The sequence below is a fragment of the Plectropomus leopardus genome, chromosome 5 (assembly GCF_008729295.1).
Source record: "Plectropomus leopardus isolate mb chromosome 5, YSFRI_Pleo_2.0, whole genome shotgun sequence".
NCBI lineage: Eukaryota > Metazoa > Chordata > Actinopteri > Perciformes > Serranidae > Plectropomus > Plectropomus leopardus.
The window spans coordinates 31,541,044-31,567,898 of record NC_056467.1 but is presented as its reverse complement, the minus strand read 5'-3'; the positions used below and the strand labels follow the sequence as shown (position 1 = coordinate 31,567,898).

Sequence of the window (26,855 nt, the reverse complement as noted above, 5' to 3'; positions counted from 1 at the left end):
GGACATTTTTCGAAATACTAAGACTTTTTCTCATGATTTTGGACGACATACTAAACTGACTTTTTTTATGGTTTTGGACAACATACAATACTATGAAGTTTTTTCATGTTTTTGCACGACAAACTATACTTTTTTTTTGACAGTAACAAACCTCAAATCTAGCAATCCAACAAAACCTTTTACAGTAAAATTAGTGTAATTTGAATAACATGATAACTTTCTCTAACAGAAATAATTATAACTAGTAAATTCTTAGTCCAGCCTTAACTGGGCCTTAAGGCATATTGCTGCCTGCTTATATGAGTGCTGTATTTTCATATTTATAAGCACATATTCCACTCATTTATGAAATTGTGCAAGCTCCTGCACAGCTGACAACCTCATCCTATACATGTTTCAACATAAAATGCATTGTATCAGCAGCTGATGGCATTCTGTCCACAGAGACACAGTCAGTTAGATTTTGTTTTGAAAAAGAAGTAAGGACGTTGAGGTAAAACAAACATCTTTGTATTTGCTCGTCTCGTGACAGAGAGAGACTTCAAACTGCAGTATAAAGTGGTAAAGAGTCAACAAGCACAAGCGCCAAGCGTAAAAAAAAACAGCAAGGCACCGTTTCTCTAGATGTGCTGCAGCTGACACACAGCTCAGACGCGCCTCACAAGCGCTGCTTGGGCAAGCAGTGTGCACGCTCTAACTTGATACACGAGCGCTGAAACAAAAAACAACACACCGGGCGTTGCTCACGCTTTCATCATCTGCGCTGTGTGAAACGGTACAACGCGTCGATGCACATTACTTGAATTGATGTATTAACGTAATCGATTACATCGATTACATTGACGTGTCACCATGATATTGGATGGAATACTATGCTATGACATTTTTCTGATGATTTTTGACGACATACTATACTATGACGTTTTTTCATGGTTTTAGATATATATATACATACTGTACTATATATACTGTGATGTTTTGTGGTGATTTTGGACGACATACTATATTTTGATGTTTTTTGGTTATTTTGGACGATACGCTATACTATAACGATCTTTTATGATTTTAGATTAAATACTATACTATGACGTTTATTTCGTTTTCATGAGTTTTGACAACAAACTATACCAGGACATTTTTATGATGATTTCTGACGACATACTATACTATGACTTTTTTTTCATGATTTAGAACGACATAATATAGTGTGACTTTTTGTCAGGATTTTTGACGACATACTTTAAAATGACGTTTTTTTGCTACACTTCAACGTTTTTTCATGATTTTGGATGAAATACTATAGTATGTCATTTTTTCATGATTTTTGACGACAATATAGTATGACGTTTATTGGTGACTTTGAATGACATACTGTACTATGACGTTTTTTAATGGTTTTATGGTATGACATTTTTTCATGATTTTGGACAACAAACTATACTATGATGTTTTTTCATGAGTTTGGATGACATATTATACTGTGATGTTTTTCGTGATTTTGGATGAAGTCTGATTGCCTGTAATTGTTGTGCACATGATTTCTCACCTGAGAGAAATTCCATGTCTTCTGTTTCACATTGGTCACCTTGTCACAGTTGAGGAGCTGAGGAAACCTGCTGACCTGATCGTCCACCACACAGCGAGTGTCCTCTCCAGTACTGCCCAGAGGACCCAGGAACAGCTGACCCTCTTTGGTGTATCGTCCTAACTGAGGGAAAACAGAGACAGCACTCACACAATAGTCTGAGGGGGATCACATTGTGTATACTGTTAAGTGAATACATTGCTAAACTGCTGGCAGCTGTGTATCATAACAATGTGGGTAGTATGTGTAAATAATATATATAGTAATCTTCCCTCTATCTTATCAGCACCAAAATCTCTCTTCTTTTTGATTTTTGCTGGCTCTTAGGCTTAGGGATGGGGATTGTTTGTTTGATTATTGAGACTATTTAAGGAAATCTTTTGTTTGTGTTTCAAAAAATATTTAATTTTCACATTTAGGTGTTGGTTAATATCTTCTGTAACTTTCAGTTGTATTTTTAGTGATTAGTATTTTAATTAAAAAATATTTACTATGTTCAAAATCATGGCATCTGTAGTTTTAATTATGTATCATAAGATGATTAGAGCTCCTGATACGATGTTAAACAGGCTGCAATTCCATCTCCACTGCTCATTTAATATTGCTAGGAAAACAAATTTCTATATACGTATACATATACATACATACATACACACACACACACACACATATATATACATACATACACACACACACACACATATATATATACACACACATATATATACATATGTATGTATGTATATATATCATTGGTTCTTTGACCTTTATTTTAAAGATCTAATCTTTATAGTTATAATGCTTTGTCTTTTTTATGTTTCTTTTCCATGCTGTTTTAATCTTGCTCTGTGAAGCACTCTGGGCTGCATGATTGTGTATAAGGTGCTATACTGATAAAGTTAGATTTGGTTTGGTTATGAATTCACATATTGCAAGTCAATTTTCTGTACAAAAATAATATCGTACAAAAATCAATGTTGCTGCTAATCATTGACATGTCCTAGGCTATGATAATTTAAAAATCTACTTATCATGCAGTATATTGAAAAAAACAACCATTTTATGGGTTTTTTTTGTCTAAAAACAAAATGGCATCATGACAAAAAGCTGGCATTTAAAGGATCACAATCCTGAACATTAATTAATATTTGATATTTATGATTAGGACTAATGTTGGTTAAAAAAATGAACTCATCATAGTAATAATCATCATATTAATGTATGATATTTTTTTATAGCCTGATTTTGAAGAGCACATTTTGTGTGCTGAGCTATACAAGTGTGCGCAATATTAAAGCAGGCCTTAAGGGTTTAGTTTCCCACCACATGCTTAAATTTTAATAAGAAACTTTACTCTGGCGACCACTTGTTAAATTAGAAATGTAACTTAGGTGTATCCTTTGGAGAAAGGTTGATATTGTGCTACACTCACTAACAGTATTACAGGTTAGCTCTGCTAACTTTTAGCATTTTACCTGTGTTGACCTGTGTTCCCTAAAGCACCTGTTTACCACTGCGAGCTGAAAAGAGATGCCCAGCAGGCCAAAGGGCTGAAGAGCTGACTCTAGCTGACTCAGTGCTTCGGCACAAAAAAGTGCAACATTTTTATCCTGACAGCAGAACTCTGTCCTAAGAGGATTTCAGCTGAGCCTGAGTGAGAAACACAGCTGTAAATCTTGTCACTGCTGGAGGACACTAATGAGCCTTGTGTGTTTTCAAGAGAAAAGCTTGGAGAGTGATGAGACATGCACTCTGTGTCTGTGCTGAACCTGAGGTCCCCATCCATGGCAGGGGTGCAGGGTGGCCGTGTGGTTCTCCTTCAAACCCTGATCCATACACAGGTGGTTCGCTTTGGAGTTACGGGTCTGAAATGAAAATATCACATTCAATTTCACTTCTTTCACTTCTACTTTCACTTCCCATCAGCATAACTAAAACATGCGTAAATTCAATAATGTCCAAAGAAGGAGTAGGAGAAAGTGAACACTTATCAAATCCTATCCCTTTTTTCAATGTTATATTTAAAAAAACCCCAACAAAAAACAAAGCAGTCTACCTGTCTGGATCACACCTTACTGCCAGTTTCCCTCAATTCCTCTCAAATCCTGTAAACTTTCTTTCATTTCTGTTTTTAGTAGTTTCATCCATGTTTGGCAAACGCATCAAAACTTCATGGAACAGTCATGGAAAACATGGACAATTCATTGAATTTCCACATCTCACTATCCAGGCCTGAAAAAATATCACTATTGGTCAAATTCTTGAATGTCTTGAGGGTGTGTTATGAAATGAATTATTATTGAATAATTATTAATTATTACAGTTATCTTCGATGTATAACCTTCCATGTAATTTAACACTATGGCAAATTTGTTTGATGCAGCGTAGCTCAAATATGCGATGTAGTGTGGCAGCGTTTTGCTTGCTATCACAACCATTTCTTCATTTTCTCACCTCAGCACATACCATTGCCTTTTCATGGGGCATTGGCATTTTTTCTTTTCTCGGCAGAAAGCAACAAAAAACAAAAAAAGATCACAACAGTGAATCATTCTTCTCTTAAATTCTCTCTAAATGTTTTTTAATCAATTATATTGTTTAATTGATGATCAAACTTAACCTTTTTCTAACTAAACTCCTTCATATATTTTTATTTTTATTTGTTACTAATCTATTTATGTGTCTACATGTCACTTTATGTCACTTAATGTTTGCAAGACAAGCTGTTCAAACAAATTGCCCCTTACAGGATTAATAAAGTTGTCTGAATCTCATTGGTATTGCACATTTTATGATAGGTCCTTAAAAATTCATGTGAAGGTTTTGAAATTGTGTCCATGAAACTGCTTTTAATGTATAATTTATGTCATTCTGTCTTATTCTGTATTTTAATCTATTCTTTTCTATGATCTTTTTTGACAATAAGACAAGTGTCTTTGAGTTTCTTGAAAAGTTTCTCTCTAATAAAATGTGTTATTATTATTATTATTATTAATAATAATAATTATAATAATAATAAAATGTATGGGGACCCTGTTTAGATGTCCAAGCTTCTCTTGGCGCTTCATGTCAGTTTGTCCTCTGTCTCACCTCTCCATAGAACAGTGTGTTGTTGTACCTCCTCATCTCTGGGTAAACATTGTCGAGGTACCACTCGAAGCTCTTACACTGCAGACTCTTCCTCAGTGCAACCCGCTGAGAGATGTCTCCGTAATCAATGCCGTGATTCTGCAGAAAACACAAGAAGGCATTGTGGGTCATCTTTTCTGTACAGAGGCATTTTTTCCCTCATGAATACTTAAAATAAGGTAATAAATCCAACATTTTAACACAAATTACCACTTTAATGATGTCTAACAATTACTGGCACCGTAAAAATTCAACTAATTCCTAGTTTATAGCACCAATAGGTAATGTGTAATAAATAGCGGAAGAGCACAGTCTTCTGTATGATCAGCCACCAGTGTGAAATTTACTTTAGAAAATGTGGCTAACAACATCCTCTCTGCAGGAGTTCAAGCCACAAACAGCTCTCTCACTTCCATGGGGATGTTCCAGGCCAGGTAGACACTGGACTTGTACTCATCCATCCAGACCTCGGCCACGCGTAGAGCATTACGCCTCGTGTGGAAAGCGATGTTACTGTGGTAGGGTTTCTTCATCCGCGCAATGTGAGCCACCCTGGAACATGGCAGCACCTCCATACTGCCTCCACACAGCCACACCTGCAGGGTTAAAGAGAAGGGAAATTAACTTAGAGGTAGCAATGTTAATTGTTTGGCCACTAGAGGGCACAAATATACAGCCACCACAAAGGTACCAGTCCTCATAGAGTAGGTAAATTCCTAACAGCAGACATGAAGCAGCATCAGCAGTTTGGATTCATTTTTCTGTTTATTTGATAAATTAAAAGGAGTGTATAGGATTTAGGGGGGAATATTCACAGAAATGGAATATAATATGTATATATTCTTTGGTGTATGATCACCTTAAAATTAGAATCATTGTGTTTTCGTTACCTTAGAATGAGCCGTTTATATCATTTTTTTTTTGGTCAAATTTTTACTCAGCTCTGTGCAGAGTACAATAAATCATATAACATCTCATCCATATGCCCATATGTTTTCCAAATTTTGCAGGTACTGATAATCTAGAAGGAAAATTAACCTTTTGTCTAACGCTCCCCTCCCCAGTCTGGCTGGCTTAGAATGACCTGTGATGTCTAAGTCATATAGTTGAAATAAATTAATAAATAAAAAAACAAACAAACAAATGAACAGACAGTAAGTACTTTGATGAGAAGGCCAAGGACAGCGCCATTTACATGGACTCTGCATACTAAAAGGGAACATCTCTTTTGGACTCATAGTTGTTCAAGAATGACATGAAGGAAAAAATCAGGAGATGGTCACATCAGAATGTAACAAAAAAACATAAAAATAAAATAATATATATATTCATTTTCTGTTACATTTTTCAGTGGAACACTTCAATGTTAATGTTTTCTTTTACAAAAACTTACTGTCACCTTTCGAACTTCTAACAAGTGACTCCTTTCATATTACAGATTAATTTGATTTAAAGCTGATACCAACAATACCAAAAAAATGTATTAAATCGATTTAATGCTGATTTCCAAAAATGGATTAAATCAAGTTGCAAGTCTTACTTTTCATTGATCCAAAAGTAGACAATGTATAAATGCCTTTGCTTTTACGTAAAAACAACAAAATTACCCTGCAGAACAACAGACTCTCCCCAACGTTCTCACTCCATATGACCTATTTATCTCCACTGTCCTGCTGCGAGCTGCACACACAGGACTGGTCCTCCAGGACTCCTAATGGGGCCTCATTTATCAGCGGTGCCACGCTGCGGTGGCCACTGCTCCACTTAAACCTACAGGGTTAAAGAGGGAGCTGGAACGAGAGGAAACTGGGTGACACACAAACCTTGATGCCCAGTTCGATGTTCTCCCCTCCGTAGACGTCCATGCCCGAGTCAAGCAGGCCGAGCTCGCCAAAGTAGTTGCGGTTGGCCACGAAGGAGCAGCCAATCATGGCGGGAGTCCTGCAATGAGGAAAACACAGCAATGTCACAACACAGAACCTTTACAGCTGCTCGACTATGTGGCTTTGTGAATGTAAATCAGAATGTATTTGATTGTGTGAAAGTGGTTGTGTATGATTTTCTATAGTCTGCATGCAGACGTACAGTACATAAATCGTCTCTTTTTTTTTTGCATGTGTAAAAAATTATGATAATCCAGTTAATTAATTATTAGGGTTTATTTTGAGTTTTAAAAATATGGATGAAAATCAAATATCCTGGTGTTTTTTATTAAATCACTTTCAGGGAGTCTGGCACACAATCACCATCTGTTTGTTGTTCTCCCCCCTTTTTTTTTTGAGTGCAGACACACAAGCTGCGTAAAACTATTGGAATATGGAATTTTTAAATAAAAATCATACAAAAGAGATAAGTGTCTGTGCAAATGAAGCATGAATCTGAATCCTTGGAAATGTGAGATCCTCATCTGTCCATTTTAGCAAACAAAGATTGTGTTTACACCTGTTATAACTTGTCCTAGGTGATCGGATCACAAGCGGACGGCTCTAAGAACACGTGTGAATGCACCAAATGTGTCCTCAATGCGTCTTGATCTGATTGTTCAGATCAAGATGCATGCGTATGGCCACATTCTGTCAGCACTGTGAACAACAATATGTCCTGGGCCTAATGAAGGAACGGCTACTAAGTGGACACCAAACCAGACAACAAAACTTTCTGTTGGTGTTGTTGCATAGACGCAGAGTTGAGGGACTATCTATCGAGCCACTCTACTTCCAGTAAACAGCCAGTTCACGGTCTGCCCGGTGCATAAGCTAACACAGCAGCAGCTGTTAAACTTACTCACATTAACAGTGAAATGGCTTCTGCTGTTGAACCTGTTAATAACAGCAGGGCAATGTAAGCTGTGTGATGCTAACAGTTAGCCCCGTCACTGTGGTTGTGGCACAAAGCTCACACTCCCGCAGCAGCAGCAGTCTCCAAGCAGCACCTGACATGCATACTACAGCATTCTCTGTTGTTCTCACACTGTTATCATTTGGGGCGGCTGTGGCTCAGAGGTAGTGGGTTGGAAGATCAGCGATTCGATCCCTGGCTCCTCCCGGCAACATGTCGAGGTATCCTTGGGCAAGACACTGAACCCCAAATTGCTGCATCATCAGAGTGTGCATTCGTATGAATGGTTACTACCTAGTAGGTGGCACCTTGTATGGTAGCCTCGGCCCCCACTGTGTGAGTGTGTGTGTGTGAATGGGTGAATGTGACATGTCCTGTAAAAGTGCTAGAGAGAATAGAAAAAAGAAAAAGAAAAAAGACTAGAAAAGCGTTATACAAGTACAGTCCATTTACCATATGAACACAGATTTTTGTTTTTTTTCTCATCTAAACATGGCCTTACACTGCCTGTTCAAGGTAGGATTACTATGCTGTTATTTCGCCTCCTCGTTGCATATATAAGGTATGGTCGCAGAATGAGGGGAAAGAGTTGTGTGGCCTTTAATCTACAACAGGAGATAGTTACAGTGTAGAAACGTGTTTGTATGAACAGGAGAGCCTGCAGGACGGGTGTGAGATTTTGACGTCATGTTACATACGCAACCAACTGCATGATATTTAAAAAGCAGCCGTTAGCAGTTAGCAGCTACTTCGAAGACGAACAGTGACCACATATTGGGAAAACAATGAGGTTCAGGAGCTCCTTACCCTCCGAGCAGAGGACGAGATCAGCGGCAAACTAACGGGGACGGTAAATGATTGTTGTTGCCATGTTATTACATTGTTATTCTTTAGAGAGCGCTGCCGACGGGTATGTTAGATGTCACACTTGAGGTTGATGCTGTTGTGTTAAATGTCACACCTCTTTTGATTCTACGATGCCGGCAGGCTGTTCAAAATCACACACTGGTGCAGAATGATGTTGCCGTTGTTTGGTTCTGTATAAAAATACAGAGGCGGCATAAAGAGGAGACACATTAGCGGCCCTATGGTGCCATCTCTGTATAAAAAGGCCTGCAGTCTTACACCAGGTGTAAATAAACAGATTTAAAGTAGTCCACTTGTGATCAGATCACCCAAGACACATGTTAATACCAGTTGAAAACAAAGATATTGGCAATTTGCAATGTTGTTTTCAGTTTGTCAATGGCTTCTTCCCAGTGTATGTTTATATAAATAAAGTTGGCGTGCCTGATGGGAGCAGACATGTCCCCGTCGTCCCACCACTGTTTGGGCGGGTTGATGTACATGCACCACAGCTCCCAGTTGTATCCATGGCCCGAGTTCTCGTAGCGCTCTACCTCGAAAGTGTCATGCTTGATGTTGTCGATGGAAGGCAGAATAATCCTCTTGTGGTCCTCTTTTATTCTGGTCAGCACCGGCTCGGCCCTGACGACAGCGTAAACACATACACATGTACACACTTTACAGACGGCACAGAGCTTCTCTTCACATCTCCCACTCTCTCACCCACTTCAGTTAGTTAGAGGGTCCCTCAAGTTGTACCAACTTTATTACTGAGTCTATTTGATTCTGTGCAGCTCTGCAGGGCGTGTGTCTATTTATGATGAGTGAACTGGGTTGTGTACCTTCTCTAAAGTACACACTAAGCTGGAAAACGAGCAGGAGACACACAGAAAGGTGTAAGCGAGAAATGGCGAAAAAGTTGTAAGCACTCAAAATCTGAAACATGTACTTTATGATCAGATTTCTGTGCAGTGTGTTCTTTTTTGTTGCTTGCTTTATGTGTTTTATTTGATGAGTTATATATTAGTGGTTCTCACCATAAGGTGCGAGTAACACCAGGAGGTTAAAAGTGGGGGAATACTTTTCACTCCAAAAATGTGAAAAGCGAGGAGGAGTTAGGTTAAAAAGCCTGTTTTAATTAATTATTACACTTTCTCTCAATGAGGACATTGATTTTACATCTTTTCTGCATTTTGTCTCACATATACATATATACTTATGTTCATGTTCTCTTTGTTTTGTCATTATAGTTTGTTATTATGATATATTTCTGTTATTCTGTCATTTCATCATCTGGGTCACATAATGGCTTCCTATTGATTCCTGCAACTATATAATAAGTAAGTAGGGCCATACCTACACCGCTATTTTTTTTAATCTCAAAGAAGACCAGTAGTGGCTTTTGTAATGATTTTGTCACCATAGTAAAGGCTCGTTTTTCACATTTTTGGCTGCCTGGATTTCCTTCCTTTTTATTCTGTTGGTTTCCATTTTCCATGAGCAGCAGACACGTTTTTGACTTCAGTTTGATAATAATCTACAGAGCAACCAGTCATCTCTCTCTTTTTACAAGTTTATTTTCTCTACTCAGTTCACTCTTGAATTGAGACCAATGTGAGTAATTCTGGTCTTCATCTCGAATGACATCAGACAGAATTGTCAAGTTGTTATACTCTTTCATCTTCAGTCTGACATTACTTCAACGCTAACCAATTTTCCTACAGTAGAAGAATTTAGTTCCCCTTACCAATCACTAAATACCAACATATCCACCTGAATTTAATGCCATTTTAAGTCCACACTGATGCGTAACTATGCCAACATACATGTTCTGCCGGGGTTTTAAGAGTGGAGCAGAATGAAGTAAAAACAAACTACGATACTGAGCGTTTTTGAGAAGATGTCGGTTTAGAACCGCCTTGATAGCAGTGTCTATCTAGTCAATAGCCGATGCCATTGTCGTTTACTCCTCAGTGGTTCTGACACATGGCTTGACAACAGCCTGACAGTGACATTAGTCCCCCCCATAGTGCTCATTGGTTGTTTTATATTTCAACTAAGAAACAGATCTTCCTTTCCAAAACAAACAGACCCAGTGATTTAAACTGGTAGAACCTCTAAATAAATCAGTTTCATGTTCACTATTCATATCGTCAAAGTGGGGCTGCTGACTATGGTGGCCAATTTGAAAAAGCAAATGTCCCTATTTAGAGCCAGTGTTTGGTTTGTCCGTTGTGGGCTACCACAGGAACATGACGATCCCCTCTCCTCTCCTTCTAAGGTAACAAAAACACGATTCTTACTTTCCGGTAACTATACACAGAGAAAATATATATATTATATTCTGTTCCTACTGTTTTATCTCCCTAAATCCCACACACCAGACCTTCAAATTTTTATCATTTGGGGCCAAAACTATTTCAAACATGAATAATAAATTCGATGTCAGAATTATACTGTTCTTATCTCTATATAAACAGTTATCATTGAAGAAAAGAGGAAAAACATAAATGTAAGAGCTGATTCTAAACTTTGAAACAGCAGTGTATCTTTTAATCCTGATTCTACCAGCTCTACCCTTCTCCTCCTCTCCTTATCTTAAAACTTCTCAGGTGTGAAATTACTTTTGTGTCATTGTTTTACGCTGCTTCTGCTGTCCTCTGTCCTCTCCTTCAATGATTCTATAAAGCACTTTGTTAACCTTCTTATAAAAGTGATACATAGAGTTGTTATTGCTGTTATCTAATCACGAGTTGTAATTCAATGCGTCTTACACTGTTTGGTTTAGGATACTAAATATTATTCATAAATGTTGCCAATTGAAGTTGATTTTACCCAAGAAGAGAGAAAGGGGATCTTAAAATGCCAGTTTTACTCACCAGGATGGAGTGAACTCCACATGGGCGTCAAAAAATCCCGCCACCTCGGCAGTGGCTACCTTCCAGCCCTCGATTCTGGCTCGGATCAGTCCCTCTCTCTTCTGGTTCCTGACGATCTTCACCAGGCCGGGGTAGCGCTTGTTCACATACTCCTCCAGTGGTCCTTTCAGCTGTTCTGCAGTCCGAACAACAAAGATTACACACAGAACAGAACAGGTGATGATTAGAGAGACCCTCCTTATATCAGAGATCCCAGTATCATCCTTCTCGCTGATGATCTTTTAACAGCATATGAAAGTAGCCAACTCTGATCTTTGACCTCTTAAATGAAGGGGGTAAAGAATATATCATTTCTCTACAGGCTACCGGTAAAGTTTTTAAAATTATTTTGCAAAACAAAGACGTTTACTGATAAATGAATGAGGAGATGTTGCACATTTAACATTTTTAATACGGCCTGATCAGAAAACGGTGCAAGGAATGTGTTATAATGCAAGCAGTGACTATTGTTTATGCATATGAATTGCCTTTTTGAGGGGATAAAGGTGCTCTGATACTCATGAAACATGCATCAGAAATGGCGAAACATTTCCATAAAACTTTGGAGGCATATTTAGCATCCCATGACTTAAAAAAAGTCTATTGGAGCCATACAGTACATACAGTATGTGCCCATATAAACCTGGCCCATGAAGTGTGCTGGGCTTTGAAGCCAATTTTTGCAGTGGCCAGAACAGTGGTGCTGCAATTTACGGGGTCCCTCACATGATGCCATAGGGGCCCAAAAAGACTTGATTCCTGTTAACCTGTATGGTGACATCTGTAAAACAGTGGAAACATTTTTTTTGCGCATCACAGCCCTCACGAAATGACGGTTCAAGATCAGGATTCAATCCATTTGGCCGATAAACTTTGGGGAGTCCAAAAGAGCTGCAAGGTTAAATTTTATTCCCATTCAAGGGAGCAAAACATTACACTGGAGGTCAGCCACCTGGCAGACTTTGGCTTCCCTCGGCTGCCGTAAGTCCCTAATGTGCCTGCTCTATGCTCCCAAGCTGCACCAGTCATTCAAGTACTTTATACCGCAAAAAGACAGCTTTTTGGCTCCATGCGGCACTGAGCAAATTTCATAGGAATGAAAAAAAAAAAACACACACACACACACACAAATAAATAAATATAAACACATCTGTCTCTATTATCTGATGGAACATTTACTTCACTTCTCTGTCTCAAAGTTTAACCAATTAATTCCCAAATGAAAAACTTTTCCAAAACATTTTTGTTAATTCCAAACCATGTCCAAGCCTTGAAACCTTTCATAACCTTTCCTCGGAAGTTCATGACCATAGGAACCCAATGTAAAAAAGTGAGGTAGGGTGTCACTAAAGATAAATAGCTTTAACATAATTATGATCCCAGTTTAGGATGATAACGGCATAATCGCTCCTCTAGTGCTGACAAAGATCACCCTGGCTCTGTACACCCACTATTGTCACTGTTTAATTACACTGCCATAATATCAAGGCCTGATAAATAACCAACCAAAAATCTCTTTTAATAAAGAGACAGACATGACAATGACGCACAGAAACAGAGAGATGACATAAATCTTCTCCCTCTGTTCCCTGCGGTGCCATTTTGAGCTCCAGCAGACTCCAAACAACAGTAAACACAGTCTGTTGCTTCCTGAGCGTCACACACTGCTCCACCTTTGATCTCTCAATCGACTCAACAGCCCCCCACCCCAACCCCAAACACTTGCAGCCTCTCTTCCGCTGCATCACAAACACACACACACACACTTAAAAATTCCCTTAAACAAAAACACATTTCTCATGCTCTCTGTGTTTTCCATCTGTCTCTCTGCCTCTTTTCATTTCTCGCTTGCTCACGCACACTCTTGATCACCAGCTCATTTCTCATGCTGTGTGTTCTCTCTCATGCACACACACACATCACACTGACACTCGAGTGTGTGCAGTGTGAGGCCACGGAGCCAGGTGACTCGTGCAGGCAGTGAGAGTGGTGAGTGTTATATGTTTGCATGCCTCGCCCTTTGCGCCGCTGCAGTCTCTTCCCCTCTGTGATGGATAGCTGGCTCTCAGCCAAGCAGCAATGTCGAGTGAGAGAGAGGAGAGGAGCAGTGGCGGTGGCTTTTAACATCTTCCTCACACACTTTTTTTAAAGTTCCAGTGTGTAGGATTTAGGGAGAAATATTGGCATGAATGAAATATATTAAGTATGTATTCTCTGGTGTAAAATCATCTGAAAATAAGAACTGTCGTATTATTGTTACCATAGAATGAGCTGTTTCTTTCTAAATAAGTCCTCGTCCACAGAGATCGCCATTAGGGGTTGACAGATTATCAGCCTGGCTGAATATAAGGGCTGATATTTGGTATTTTGCTATTGTATGTGTATGTGCATTTTATTTTAATGATTGCCAATAAAATAAATTAATTCAAAAGTGCACTACTTTGGCCAACCAACAGCAGGGAAGGCAGTCTGCAATATGCGCAGAGAAAGTGTGAGCATGAGAGGAACTGTTACTTTGTGAAACGTCAGGGGGCTATTTTTGTACTTTGTATTATTTTTTATTTACATTTTCACTCGACTTTATTTAAAAAAAGTTGCTGGGAACTTGCTGCATATGATGTTAAAAGTTTCAGTTTTTAATAAAAAAAATGCTAAAGGCATTAAAACAAAGTTTTGTGTTGGAGTTTGTTATATTCCAATTTTAATTTTTATTGGGAATGCATTTAGGTTCCAAATACTGGTAATCACTCTCATTAAACCAGTAATGATCGGTATCAGCCCTGAAAAAACAATATCGGTTGACCTCCAATCACTATGTTGCACTGTAATCTTTCTTACGTTGGACAGTCTGGGTGATACTTTTACTGTTTGCCTTTGTTTTCTTTAAAATAAAAAAATATTGCCTCCCCAAGAGTTTGTTTAAAAGCAGTCTGATCACCAAAGTGCTTGTGTGTCATCAGACAGAATCTCAGCCATTAACATGGAAGTTTCTCCTGTAGGAAAAATACACAACACTACACAAATGAGATCCAGGTTGTAAAACACCAGAATTGCAGCAGAAACTAGTCCCCAATAAATGCACAATTTCTGTTCACTATTTCCTGCTTAAGGAACATTTGCTAAAAGAAAAACTCTGCCCATTTCTTTTGGAAAAGGGTTAAGCCTTTTCATAAAAACAAAAAAACAAAACAAAAACATTTGCTAAAAGTAAACAAAGAAACTTTGCCCATGTCTTTCAGAAAAGTATTAAAACTTTTTCTTAAAAAACAAATAAACAAATAATTGAAGGTTCACCGATTGTGAAATTAAAAAAAGGCAGATGTCTTAAGTAGAAACCAAAGGGGCTTGGGTGCTGAGTGAAACAGGCAGAATGGGAGGCAGGAAAGCACTGAGTGACAGGTAAACGCTTTGTGGATTTTAGTCTTTTCATGAGATTTGTTGACAATAAGAGGAATAGAATAACTGCAGCATTATCCTCTAAAGCCTTGACTCATCTCTTTCCTCCCGTTTCCTCGTTATTTGTCTTTGCTTTCTGTTCCGTCAGACTGCTCCCTCTCTTTCTTTCTTCTGGATATCCATTGTCTTGCTCTCTCTCTCTTCCTGTCTGTCCGACCTCATTTATCTTAGAGCCTCTGTCTCTCCTCCTTTCCCTCTCTCTCTCTCTTTCTGCCACTCTCTCTAATAGCCTGGTTTGCTCTTTCAGCCTTTCCTTTCATTCTCTGATGCCTCTTCATCTCTATTTCTCCTTTTCACTTTGCCTTTTTTCAAACCCCTCAGCCATCTTCACTCCTATATCTTTCCTTTCTTCCTTCAGCTTCATCCCTTCTTCTCTAATTTCTCTCTGACACCCTTTGCTCTTTATCTTTCCTGTACTTCCTCTTTCCTTTTTGCTCTGCCTGGCTTCATCTCATTCCCCGCCCGTCGTCTCTCTCTCTCTCTGTCCCCTCATCTCACAAAGCCCGGTTTGGCAGCCCTGCCCAATAAATAAGACGGGGACATCGCTCCCATGACATCCAATTGTGGTGCTCCGCCTCTATCCACCTCAGTCACCTCAGCAAATGCTGCTCCTCAAAAGCAATGACCACAGCTTTTGTCAAGGAGACGCTCATACCTTGTCAAGCCAACGAAGCCATATGACAAGTTTGATACTTTTGTCTCAACAGCAACACATCAGCATGTTCATGTGTAACATACGTGCAGGGTTTGGATGTGTTTTGATTCCAATTTGTATAGCATATTGCATACTATTTTTATGCAACAGATGTGATACAACTATACAAACACTCCTTTAAAATAAAATGAGGATTAGGATTCCGTTGAATAATTAAATTAACATGTAAATGAATGTATCTGGACCCTGTGCGTTTAGATGTTTAGTCAGTTTCTTCATTTTGTCCAGAAGCAGAAAGTTTTGTTAGTCATTGTGAAGGGGGCTTAAAGAGCAGCTCCATTATTTTTCATTTTTGTTGAGGTTTTTCTATCAGTTTGTAGCTTTCCAGGAGTGTTCCTGATGAATTCAAACCCCAAAATATTAAATAAAAGTATGTATGTTTAAGCCTTGACCCATAGACTATATATAATGATTGACTACATGAAAGCTCCCAAAAGCAAAGCGAAAACATCTGGATCGCCTCCAGGTGGCTGGCTGCAGTACAGGTTATGAAGCTCACCCCCTCCTTATGGTGAACGGGACATAGGCCAAACTAAAAACTCAAAGCACACGTCAAGTTAATGTTTTCCAAAGATGTTTCTTTCATTATAGATAGTTCTATCGTGCTGATGTTGGTTCAGGTCATCATTTTTTCTTATAAGTTTGGTGTAATTATAATTTAATGTTAAAAAGGGGGATTTTCCGCCATGAATGACAGCGTTGCTGCTGCCATCAGGCAATCCCCGGAAAATCATTTAAAAAAAACCTCCATCCCATCTGCAATAACTGCCCTTAATAAGAACACATAGACAGCACTTTTTTTAAAACTGTTGTTGAATGTGTTTTAGTCAGTGTGCCTAGGTGTGGTTCTTAGTTATGTTTTAATGCTTCATTGAGCTGTTTTAAAGATGAATTTCTGTTTTTACTCGAGACAGACAATAAAGAATCAATCATCTATCAATCTATGTTCATTGGGGCTGCTCGTGATTGGTCGGATGTTTTTTTTGGTGAGAATTCCCGGATATTTTAGCTTCACTTCAACATCTTTTAAGTAAGTGGGGAAGCGTTGTCCATCTTTATGCAGTCTATGCACCCGATGTTTTGCACGCTTCAGAGGTAAGGAGTCACCACCTTTTTTCCGTCTCTCTTGTTCACAGTGCCTGCATATCTGGATGAATTCTTTGCAGTTCATGGTTTCAGTAAAAGGAATGTGGAAAATCTAACCAAGCTAATGATGTGCATCTCCATATTAACTAAAGTTTAGATATTTATGTATGTAAACAGTCTATGAGGCTAATCAACATTAGCTCAAGTGGATAGCTGACGATCAGATGGGTGTTGAGACGTTTTAAATCCAAAGAACTTTTATAAAAATGAACTGCTTTGCAGCTTTGACAGCAACAATACCCAGCGTCTAACTGAGATCAGCATTTGTTTGTCAAAATGTGTAGCCAAGCTTGGCTATTAAAAGGTCTTTAATTGGGACTGGGCTTTCAACTGAAGTTTTATTGTAAAATTCTAAATACATGTGTAGGTATAGGTGTAGAGGAAGAAAATGAAAGAATAAAAAGAAGTGGAAATTATTCAAGAAGTGCTGAATTATTTACACCATATCATCATATGTGTATTATTTGCATGATATTAATAATATTTTTTAAATATCACATTTATGATTGAAACCCCTACATCACAAAACCCCCTATACAAACTAATAATTATTTCTGTAACTCTAGTACCGTTTTTTTAATGCACAATATTAAAACAAATTATTCCAAGGACACTGACTGATTGCATGACTTTTGGTTTGTTGATTCCCCCTGTGACTGTCAAGAGAGCACAGGCCATGTTTCAAATCAAGAGGCCTGCTGGGAGCCTTCTTTCAGCCTCCTGTTGCTCTGTACTCTCTTCATCTGCCTCTACGGGCAAATACTGTCTTTAGCTTACAACAGACTCAAATCAGAGGAAGTAAAACATCACTTGTTTGCAATTTGGAAAAGAAAATCTTCCATTTTTTACTGACCGTCATCGCTGTTGTCGTCCACCAGGATGATTTCTTTTAACAAGTGAGCCGGCGTGTGATTGACAGCTGAGTGGACTGAGCGCAGGATCACCGACAGAGCCTCATTGACGAAGATAAAGATAAGGGAGATCTGGGGGAGGTCTCTCGGGTAGCTGACCTTTCTGCATCTGCACAGAGACATGCAAACACACCACACCATCTGTAAAAATAAAACCTTTCCATGCCTGCCTGCATGTGAAGCCTACATTCTAGGCTTTGCACGCTCCACTCAGCCTCCATCATTGCTGAAAAAGACCAAACTGCCTCCACGGAGCTGCTGACATCTTGTTCGCTAAGGCTGAAAGGCGAACCACATGCAGCTTCCTGTTCAACCAACCACATTGGCCTATTCACTGTGTGTCTGCTGCAGATAGGAGGCTGTTTTGTTTAAACAGCCCTAATGAAGAGGAAAGAGGCAGGGTGAGGCTTTAGCTCAGAGAGTGGGAGAAGAAACACCTTCCTTTACATGTCTCCTTTTCCTTATCTAAATTCTTGAATCAATAATCTTATTTTCCATGTGAAATTAAAGCTAGAATTACTATTATTTTAAAGGCATTTTTTGTTACATTTCTTTAAAATTTTCTTTGCAACCTGATAGCAATCACAAGCAATGAATGGAAATACTCTGAAAAAAAAGACAAAAATTAAATATCAGTGGCTGTAACAGGCCTATGATAAGCCTGTCCAATCATCTAATTAATTTCATTGAATGAAATGAATGGATAGCTTATCTGTCTGTCAGAGAGAGGGCATTGCTATTTGCTGTTCTACAATTGCAGATGCACTTGCACCTCCCTTCAGTAAAAGCCTTCAGGGTTCCCCACACATGAATTTATTAGTGGAAAGCCACCATCATTATAACATCCGTCGCCACAAACAGATTTTTTGCCACAACTGAAATATATAAAGGTCTTCCATGCAGTTATTCATTGCACCACACTCTCTCAGAGTGTCAAGCACACTGTTGTCACAGACAGAGAAGCAGAACAGCAGGCACAGTTAAAGTGAAACCTAATCATCCATGGCGCTGGGTCTGAAAGTTTGCATTCACTTACTCTGCATTCTGCTTCTCCTCTCAGCCATCTATCTGACCACATCAGCTCAGCTGCTACTGTTGCTAACAGGACTGGGCAATATGGGCTGAAAATTATATTGTGATAATTTTAGACTACATCTTGATACACAATATATATTTCTAAATTTTACATTCTCCTCAAAAGCACTTAATTAATGCCAGAACAGGGAGACAGAATTGAACATTATACATTTTCTTTTCCCAAAGTCCCTCTTTGAAGTGTCAATGTTGTAGGAATAATTATTGGTACTTTTAAAAAAATATTAACACAATTCCATTTTGATCAATAATTATTAGAAATGTCAATATACTGATTAAGTAGGTAAAGGTAAGTATTAAAACAATAAGAACTGCCTGATAAGTTGAGAAAAGTGCATCACTCTACTGTAATGCAACCTTTAAAATAAGTAAAAAACATCACTTATTCCATATCCCACTATAACATGCAATATCTAAGACGATATATATTGTCTCATATCTCGATACAATAGAATATCTTTATATTGCCCAGCCCTAGTTGCTAATAGTTGCCAATAATTTAGCCTTCTGCTAACTGGAGATAAAGGCTCATGGCTGTGCCTTCAAGATCATGTTTATGTAGCAACCACTAGCTAGAACCTCGATTTACATTGTGTTCTCCGCCTCACTCCCCGCTGCTACAGACCACTTTGCTGAGAGGAGAGCGGGCAGCAGCTCTGGAGATGGAGGGTTAAGTTAGCAGCTGCAGAATCTCAAATCCAGTCAGCAAAAAAAAAAAGCAGTTTTGGGGGACCAGAGAGCCCCAACTTCCCACTGTATCAGCTAACAGTTGAGCCACTGCCACCAGACGGCTGTGAGACCTGACACTGGGAGATTTTGCTGTTTGAGTCCCTACAGCCGCCAAATAAGATGTCTCCTGTCTTGTGGGGAAGTAGTCCACAGCAGCAGGAAGCAAGGCAGGAGGACGGTAGGGTGGCTAACATTGGCTTTCTAATTTGTGTCTCATTTGTGGTCTGATGAAAAGAGAGAAAAAAGGAGAGGCTGAGTAAATGCATTGTGTGCAACTCTACAATGAAAAAGGATTAAATAAATTAATGAATTGGAAACACTGGGTTACTTCATAAAGCATAAGCATAAGTCCATGGTCTTCTGGTGGGAGGACAAAGAGAGGAAAGCTACAGAAGTATTTTCAAATTCTTTTGCCTTTTTTTTGCCTTTTCTAGATTCCCGGCTGCCCCAGCTTTAACTTTAATTACAAGCTATTCTATAATAAATCAAACATTTCCATGAGACTTCATGAAAGTTTTTTTATTTTCCCTTTTAAGATATTTGACGGAAACTTTTCAGAAGAAAAAGTCGTTTATTATGAATATTGCAAACATGCTATAAATATATCTCATTCAGAGACATAGCATTCAAAGAATTTAGGACTATTTTATAACACAAGGACACACAGTTACAGAAAAGGCACTGTGTTTGAAGAAGCTCCCCAAATGGAACCAAGCGTCAGCTGCAACAGTGTGTTTTAAAAAAGCCCCAAGGGGTCTGCAGAGAAAAACCCAGCAGCTACACATCACATTGAAAATACGGAATATATGAACATAATGTACAAAGGCAAGAGACGCCACAGCAATTATGGTAATGAGGAGGTAAGAACAGGAGGGGGCAGGGATGGTGCAGATCAGTGTAACCAGTAACAGCAGTATGGAGCAGCATGAGTGATAATGAAGTGTGAGAGTGTGAACTTGCCACATTACACATTACACATTACAAGTGTGAGAGTAAGAGTCAGCCCAGCTTCTTTTCTTCATTTCTGTACTGCAGCTTCTTGTTACTGATCAGCCAATATATGTCAGTACTGACAATAAGCTAAAATCAGTTGCACCTATAACTGCAATATCCCTGAAAAGCAGATTTACAGTACATCATAAAGACTACAATGTTTCTTCTTTAGAATGCTTGCAGTTCTATATTTGATCTTTGTTTCTTCCCACCTGTCTTTTTCCCACTGCTTATGGTTTCACAGCCACCTCAGGCTCTGCAGTGTAAAGTAGTGACACTCAACTTATGGCTCGCAAGCCAAATCTGGCCCCTGATAGGGTGCCAGGTGGCCCCCCAACCATTTTCTAATTCACAATAAAAATGAAGTGATTCACTCTGGGAATTATTTTTGTTCTTTTAGAGTGCATAAAACCGCATCAAAATAGAGCTTGTTTATCAAAAAAGTGGCAGTGGAGAATCCTCTGCAACCCCTGAAATAGGTCCAAGCTAAGCTACTGATGTCCTAAAATCTGAAAAAGAAGTTCTGAAATCCTAGAAATGTCCTAAATTCCTAAAAAAAAAGTCATTAAATCCTAGAAACATCCCAAAATCATACAAATATCTTAAAATCCTAGAAACGTCCTAAAATCATAGAAACATGTACAGAGCTGCTGCGACTGGCCCTTGGCCTCCTGTAATTTTACAAAAGTGGCCCCCAAGCAAATCAAACTGAGTATGCCTGGTGTGAAAGGACCTTCAGCCAAACATAGCGGACTCCTCAGACTCCAGCTTACCCGCTGTTGCTAAGCCTGAGGATATCACACCCCAACACGCTTCACACGCCACTTTGATCCCGGCAACATGAAAGACCCCCCGAGTGACAAATGAGAGCTCTGGATTCTCATCCCTCCACTCCACCACCCCCAAAACACACACACACACACAGCTGGTGGCAGCGACGGGCCGAGGGCTTTCTCATCATCACTGACATTCAAATAGATGGGCTGTTACTCACTTAACCGGCAACGTGCGCCAGAGACAGACTATTTAACGGAGCATTTATGGAGAGGAAACCTGCGCCATGCATGCAGATACGACATATTGCACAGAGCGAGAGCACGGGTTGATGCACACACGCATTCACAGACACAAACACGGATGTGCACATACATTAATGATGTGCAGGCACAATTCTGAAAAGCTTTTACGCCTGCTAATACAAGGACTGCCTGTGTGTGTGTGTGTGTGTGTGCGCAGTCAGACCTGCGTGCCCATGAGATCGATAGCCAGCCTGATAGTGCAAGTTCTTCAAATATGAGAGCAAGAGGCAGAGTGGGAGAAAGAGGGAGATTAAGCTTTGAAAGAACAGGTGAAGTGCACACCAATGAACACTACATGTGCACTGCAAATGGTGACTGCTGCCTGCACTTCAGCATGCTTTTGGACTTTTCTATGGGTGGTGTATGCACAATGTCCATCCAAACGTTTAAAGGTTCAGTGTGTAGGATTTAGTGGGATATATGATTTGACAGTGTCTCAGAAACACTGATATTAAAGCATGAAACTGCTTTATTCAGTGTTTTTTTTTGTTTGTTTGTTTTGTTTTGTTCTTTGGGGGGAGGCATTATGGACAGGACATAATTTAAGTGTGAAAGGGGAAGAGAGAGGAAATGTCACGCAGCAAAGGGCCACGAACTGGAAGCGAACTCAAGGTGGCTACGGCAAGGACATTGCTTTTGTACATGGGGTGCCCTAACTCTCCTTTGTGCCACTGGATAAAATGATCTGGTCCTTTAGTTTTAGAGAGGAAGAGACCTCTGCAGATCGTTCATCATCCAGTAAAAACCTCCTGAACAATGATTACTGGAGGAATCCTACGCAGCAGAAGTTTCAGCTGGTTGCAATAAGCAGTCGTCACCACTAGATGCCACTAAATTCCTCGAAATCTTACAAACTGGACCTTTAACATCGAAGGTGAAATTTAGCTGGGTCAGAAATCTACTTAACCAAACTCAGTTTTCACTTTTCCGGACACAAGTTGCTTTATTAGCAGTTATCATACAACAACAAAGACTTAGTTAATTGTTATGAAAAATGACCCTGCATATCCGCCTTGCTCTCGAAATTTTGGCAAACTACGCAAGGTGCAGTTGCAGTTTCATCCACATCCACTAACCCCACCAGCTAAGCATTTGTTTCCTGGATTATTGAAATGCTTGCTTGTGCTACAACTCATAAGCGTCATATTTATCCACCGCCATTTTGTGGCGAGTGTCTGTCGAACTACACCTGCCAGCCGTTTCACTGAGATTGAAGTGCATCTACTTATAGACGACAGGCTCACGCCCTTCAAAGTGTGAGATATTAAAATGTATGACGTCCTCCTCGGCTGAGCTGTAAGGTTAGCTAGCTCAGTGGTGCGAGGTGAGCTAGCCGTAGATGCACACTTCCTTCTGCGCTGTGATTCGGTTGGTGAGTGTAATTCATTAGAAAGAAAATAGTTCTTACATGAAACTGCTCACAACAAGGTATGTGGACTATCTTGAGTGACCAGGTCACGATTTCTGGAAAGAGATACTGATGTGGCGTTCTGCTGGACTGCGATCTAGTTCCATTAACTTGGAGAGAAATGATCGATATCTCCAACAGTTGGCAACTACAACCAAAACAATCAAAACAGATTTTTTAAAAAAGAACTACTGGTGAAGGGAAAAATATGTTTTCTTTTTCTACTTTTGGCTGAAATGGCCCTTTAAAAAAAAACAACTAAAATATAACACAAGGAAAATGGAATAGCTGTTATGAGCAGCAGAGTAATAGTGAGATATACACTATCGGCTCATAATGACGACATTATATACCTGCATGAATGTGATTGGACGTGACGAGGCCACTGATTAACACACAGCTGAGAGTTATCATGAAGCATGAATGAAACAGCTGATGCTAATCAGCTGATGTAAGTGAGACTTCAGTGCTCTGCCTGAGCTATCGCTATGCTCCAGTTAAATAATTCATCAGCAACATGGCTTTAAATAAACAGCATCACGGTTTGTCTGGTTAATGGACAGAGCACAATGTCGGAACTACTTTCTACAGATAAAAAAGTTGCAATAAAACAATTGCTGATAAATTATTTAAATGTCACTTTAAAACACTGATAGGACCACAAACAAAACAAACCTTGAAAGTGAAATTTATCGACCTGTACCATGGTTCATACACATTTTTAACAATATTTTTCCATGACATGATTTTCATGACATTTCCATGACTTCAAGGCAATCTTTGAAGACCATGCATTCTCTAAAACGACCATCAATACTCTTAAATAGTCTTTCTAAATATATAATTACTTATTACAAATTAGGAATTCAGAACATGATTAGAAAATTATACTTAAATATAACTTAGGGACTGTTCATTATTAATGAGGGGGAGATGCAAAAAAAAAAAAACAAAATTTTTTTTAAGCACTGGGGAAGGACTAATGGCTTCAAGATGCATCCAGCTTTAAATAGTTGTTTTTTGTTTTTATTTGAATTCCAATTTAATAATTTTTGGCAAATTTTAAAGGAAGAAACAATTCTGTGATTTTTTTTTTTTAAACATTTTGGGGCATTTTTTTGGGTGATTTTTAAAGAAAACCTTTAAAAAAAAGAAAGCCTTTAAAGAAAGCCTTCCAAACCCCTGGCCCCGAAACCAGCAAAATGACACTATTTATCACCGCAGATGAAAACATCATGTGTTATTATACAGGTTTGTGAAAGATAATCCCATGACTTTTCCAAAACCTTCAGGTTATATTTAGCTTTCAAAAATTGTACAGGCCTGACAATTGCTATCTGCAAATTTTATTATTTTTTTTTGTTTTTTTGATGACTATATGAATCCTAATGTACTTACTTGCTGGGCCGGTGGTCCGGTATGGTCCGATCCAGAGAGATTTTGTCACTGAGGTAGGCGTTGTAGCCGTACTTCTCCCTCAGGTTTTTAGCATCACTCTCCTCAGCTGGCAGCAGCGTGGCAGGGAGGCCGCCTTTCCCTCGACCCCCGAAGCCCTCAATCAGGCCCAGAGATTTGGACAGACCTGGGCGAGGCAAACAAGAGAAGATTACATGTCAAGATCCTTTAGTGTGGCTGAATCACTCTCCTCTCAGTAACGCACTCTGTGGCTTACAGCTGATAGCCTGCCTCCCCATCACATCTCCAAACTCACATGAGCATAGTGTGTAGTCAGAGGCTGTCAAAACAGGTGAACGTCTGAGCTGAGTTCCCATTATGGAAAGTGGTGGCACAGATTCACACAGAATACCTGAGGTACGGATAGTTTTAACACATCAGGGACGTCTAAAACAGACCTATTCCAGGAGTTTAGTACTCTGAGGTCAGTATAGTTCCTGTGTACTCTGATGAAAAATACACTATACAAAACTACAAACCCTAACCCTATATAAAACATATACATAGCAAATTTTCAAATGGCTTTGTATTATAACAGTTTGGGTAGTATATGTAAATCTTACTAGCGCCTAGATCTCCCTGCACACCTCTCAGCTCAAATTCAGATTCCGATTTTTGCTCTATACTGCTTATGTCCATCGCAGACACAAACAGTATAGAAGTGGATTGAGAGAACCACCCCCGTCTATATATATCTTTAAAAATCAGACGAATCTCCGATCACAGAAAAAATAAAGCATTAAAAACATTAACACTGATTACTTGTGTTTTATGGTGACACAGTGCATCATTGAAGGCCACAGTAGCATTGTAACATGAATTTTCATACCATTGGAGTACTTCAATCCTGAAATATCATCTCAACACAAAGCATGTGACAGCGGCGTCTGTGTTAACAGGTTACAGCAGCCACGCCACCTGCAAGAACAGCACTGGTCAGGCACATCTCAGCTGTATGTCAGCCACAGCACATCTAGAGGAACAGTGGCTCGCTGATTTTTCTCCACGTGGCTGTCAGCAGAAACAGACAGTGAAAATTGTGTTTTGATGATTATACTGAGTCTATACCACCTTTTATTGCGGTTTAAAAGTCTTTCTCTCTGTCACAAATGACAAAATACAAAGATGTCTGTTTCCCTCAAGACTTCCTTGCTTCTGTTTCAAAATAAAAGTCCTGTGACAAATCATCTCTGTGGACAGAATCCCAGCAGTCGTTAACAAAAGGCATTTTATTTTGAAACACTAACGGGATGAAAATACAGCTGACCAAATGAAAAGTAACAACCAGCTCACTGATGGTGTAAACTATAAACTAACACAAAGATGTCAACAACCAGCATAAACCAGCATATTCTGAACAGACACATTATTAACATTGACAAAAAGTGTCATTTGTGTGTATGAGCATAATACAGAAAACTTCACTGCAAACTAGAAACTACTCAGTGCAGTTCTAGGCATGATGGGAAATATAGGCTAAGTGGTTGGGACCACAGGGAGAAGGCTAAACACCATCGAGGGGATGAAGCAGAATATTTCGTTAGATAACAACATGATGTGAATTTTGGAAATGATGATACCACCACAATCTTTTTTCATTAATTTTGACTTTTGGACTTTACCTTGCTTTGAGTTATTGGAAATGTTTGTCAACCTCTGGCATCCTGGTGTGCTGTGCTGTGACACAGAGCTACAAGCTTAAAATACAAGTAAAGTTTGCAAATGAAGTAATTAAATCTGCATGTGGATTTTTTTTTGTCAGTAAATATCTTAGTCATAACCAGACTGAGCAAGCTAAGCATTTCTGTGTTTATATCTTTTGGTATTGAGTTTGGGAAACCCCACAATCTCTACAAAGTGTAAGCACCAGTTGGTCAGTGGACTCAACATGGACTACAAAACGTGTCTGCAGGTCGTTACTAAGGATCGACCTACTAACTACAGAAGTAAACTTGGTTTCATTACATATAGGATTCTACTGACATGATTGATTGTTTTCTAGTAATTAGTCGGATTCTGTGTATTTCCATGTAAATAGAGATAACAGTTACAAAAAGTTATTTATTTTGAGAGGTAATTGCTCCAAAACATGAATACATGTTGATTATACATTTTTATTTTGTTGGTAATAATCTGCAGTGATGCTTGTGAACCTCGGTGCAAGCACCTTGGTCCTCACTGCATCACTGTCATGCTCAAATAATGTTAAAGGACACCCTCTCGTGTAAAAGTGCTTAATTCAAAATTGTTTGTAACCAAGCAGCCACCATATTGTTTCCTGTCTCAAACCATGCCCCGGTGCATAAATTTGTGTTTTCTATGATAGCCAAGGCCCGCCTTATTCTTTCCTACACTGCCTCTGATTGGCTTACCCTAATATTCCTTGCCTAACCCTAACCAATCCAACTAACAAAAGTAACAAGCCAGTCATAGTGAGAGGTAATTCCTTTGGTTTCCTAGCCAGTGCTTCTGGTAGTTGTAGGTTTTGACCATTTTTCCAGGGGTGAATTACTTCTACTGCACTGCTGCCCACCCTGACTTATAACCTCCCT

The 26,855-nt window shown here is 39.1% G+C and overlaps 1 protein-coding gene across 1 annotated transcript in view; it reads right to left on the bottom strand.

Annotated features, from left to right (window-relative positions):
• Positions 1-26,855, bottom strand: part of galnt17 (polypeptide N-acetylgalactosaminyltransferase 17) — a 52,441-nt gene that overhangs the window by 7,978 nt on the left and 17,608 nt on the right. Inside the window, exons 5-13 of the mRNA XM_042486141.1 lie at positions 24,247-24,430; positions 17,487-17,653; positions 11,278-11,452; positions 8,843-9,040; positions 6,538-6,655; positions 5,125-5,310; positions 4,676-4,813; positions 3,355-3,450; positions 1,547-1,708 (exon numbers count right to left, since the gene is read on the bottom strand). Coding sequence (XP_042342075.1) covers positions 1,547-1,708; positions 3,355-3,450; positions 4,676-4,813; positions 5,125-5,310; positions 6,538-6,655; positions 8,843-9,040; positions 11,278-11,452; positions 17,487-17,653; positions 24,247-24,430 — 1,424 coding nt within the window. The remainder of the gene's footprint in view (positions 1-1,546; positions 1,709-3,354; positions 3,451-4,675; positions 4,814-5,124; positions 5,311-6,537; positions 6,656-8,842; positions 9,041-11,277; positions 11,453-17,486; positions 17,654-24,246; positions 24,431-26,855) is intronic.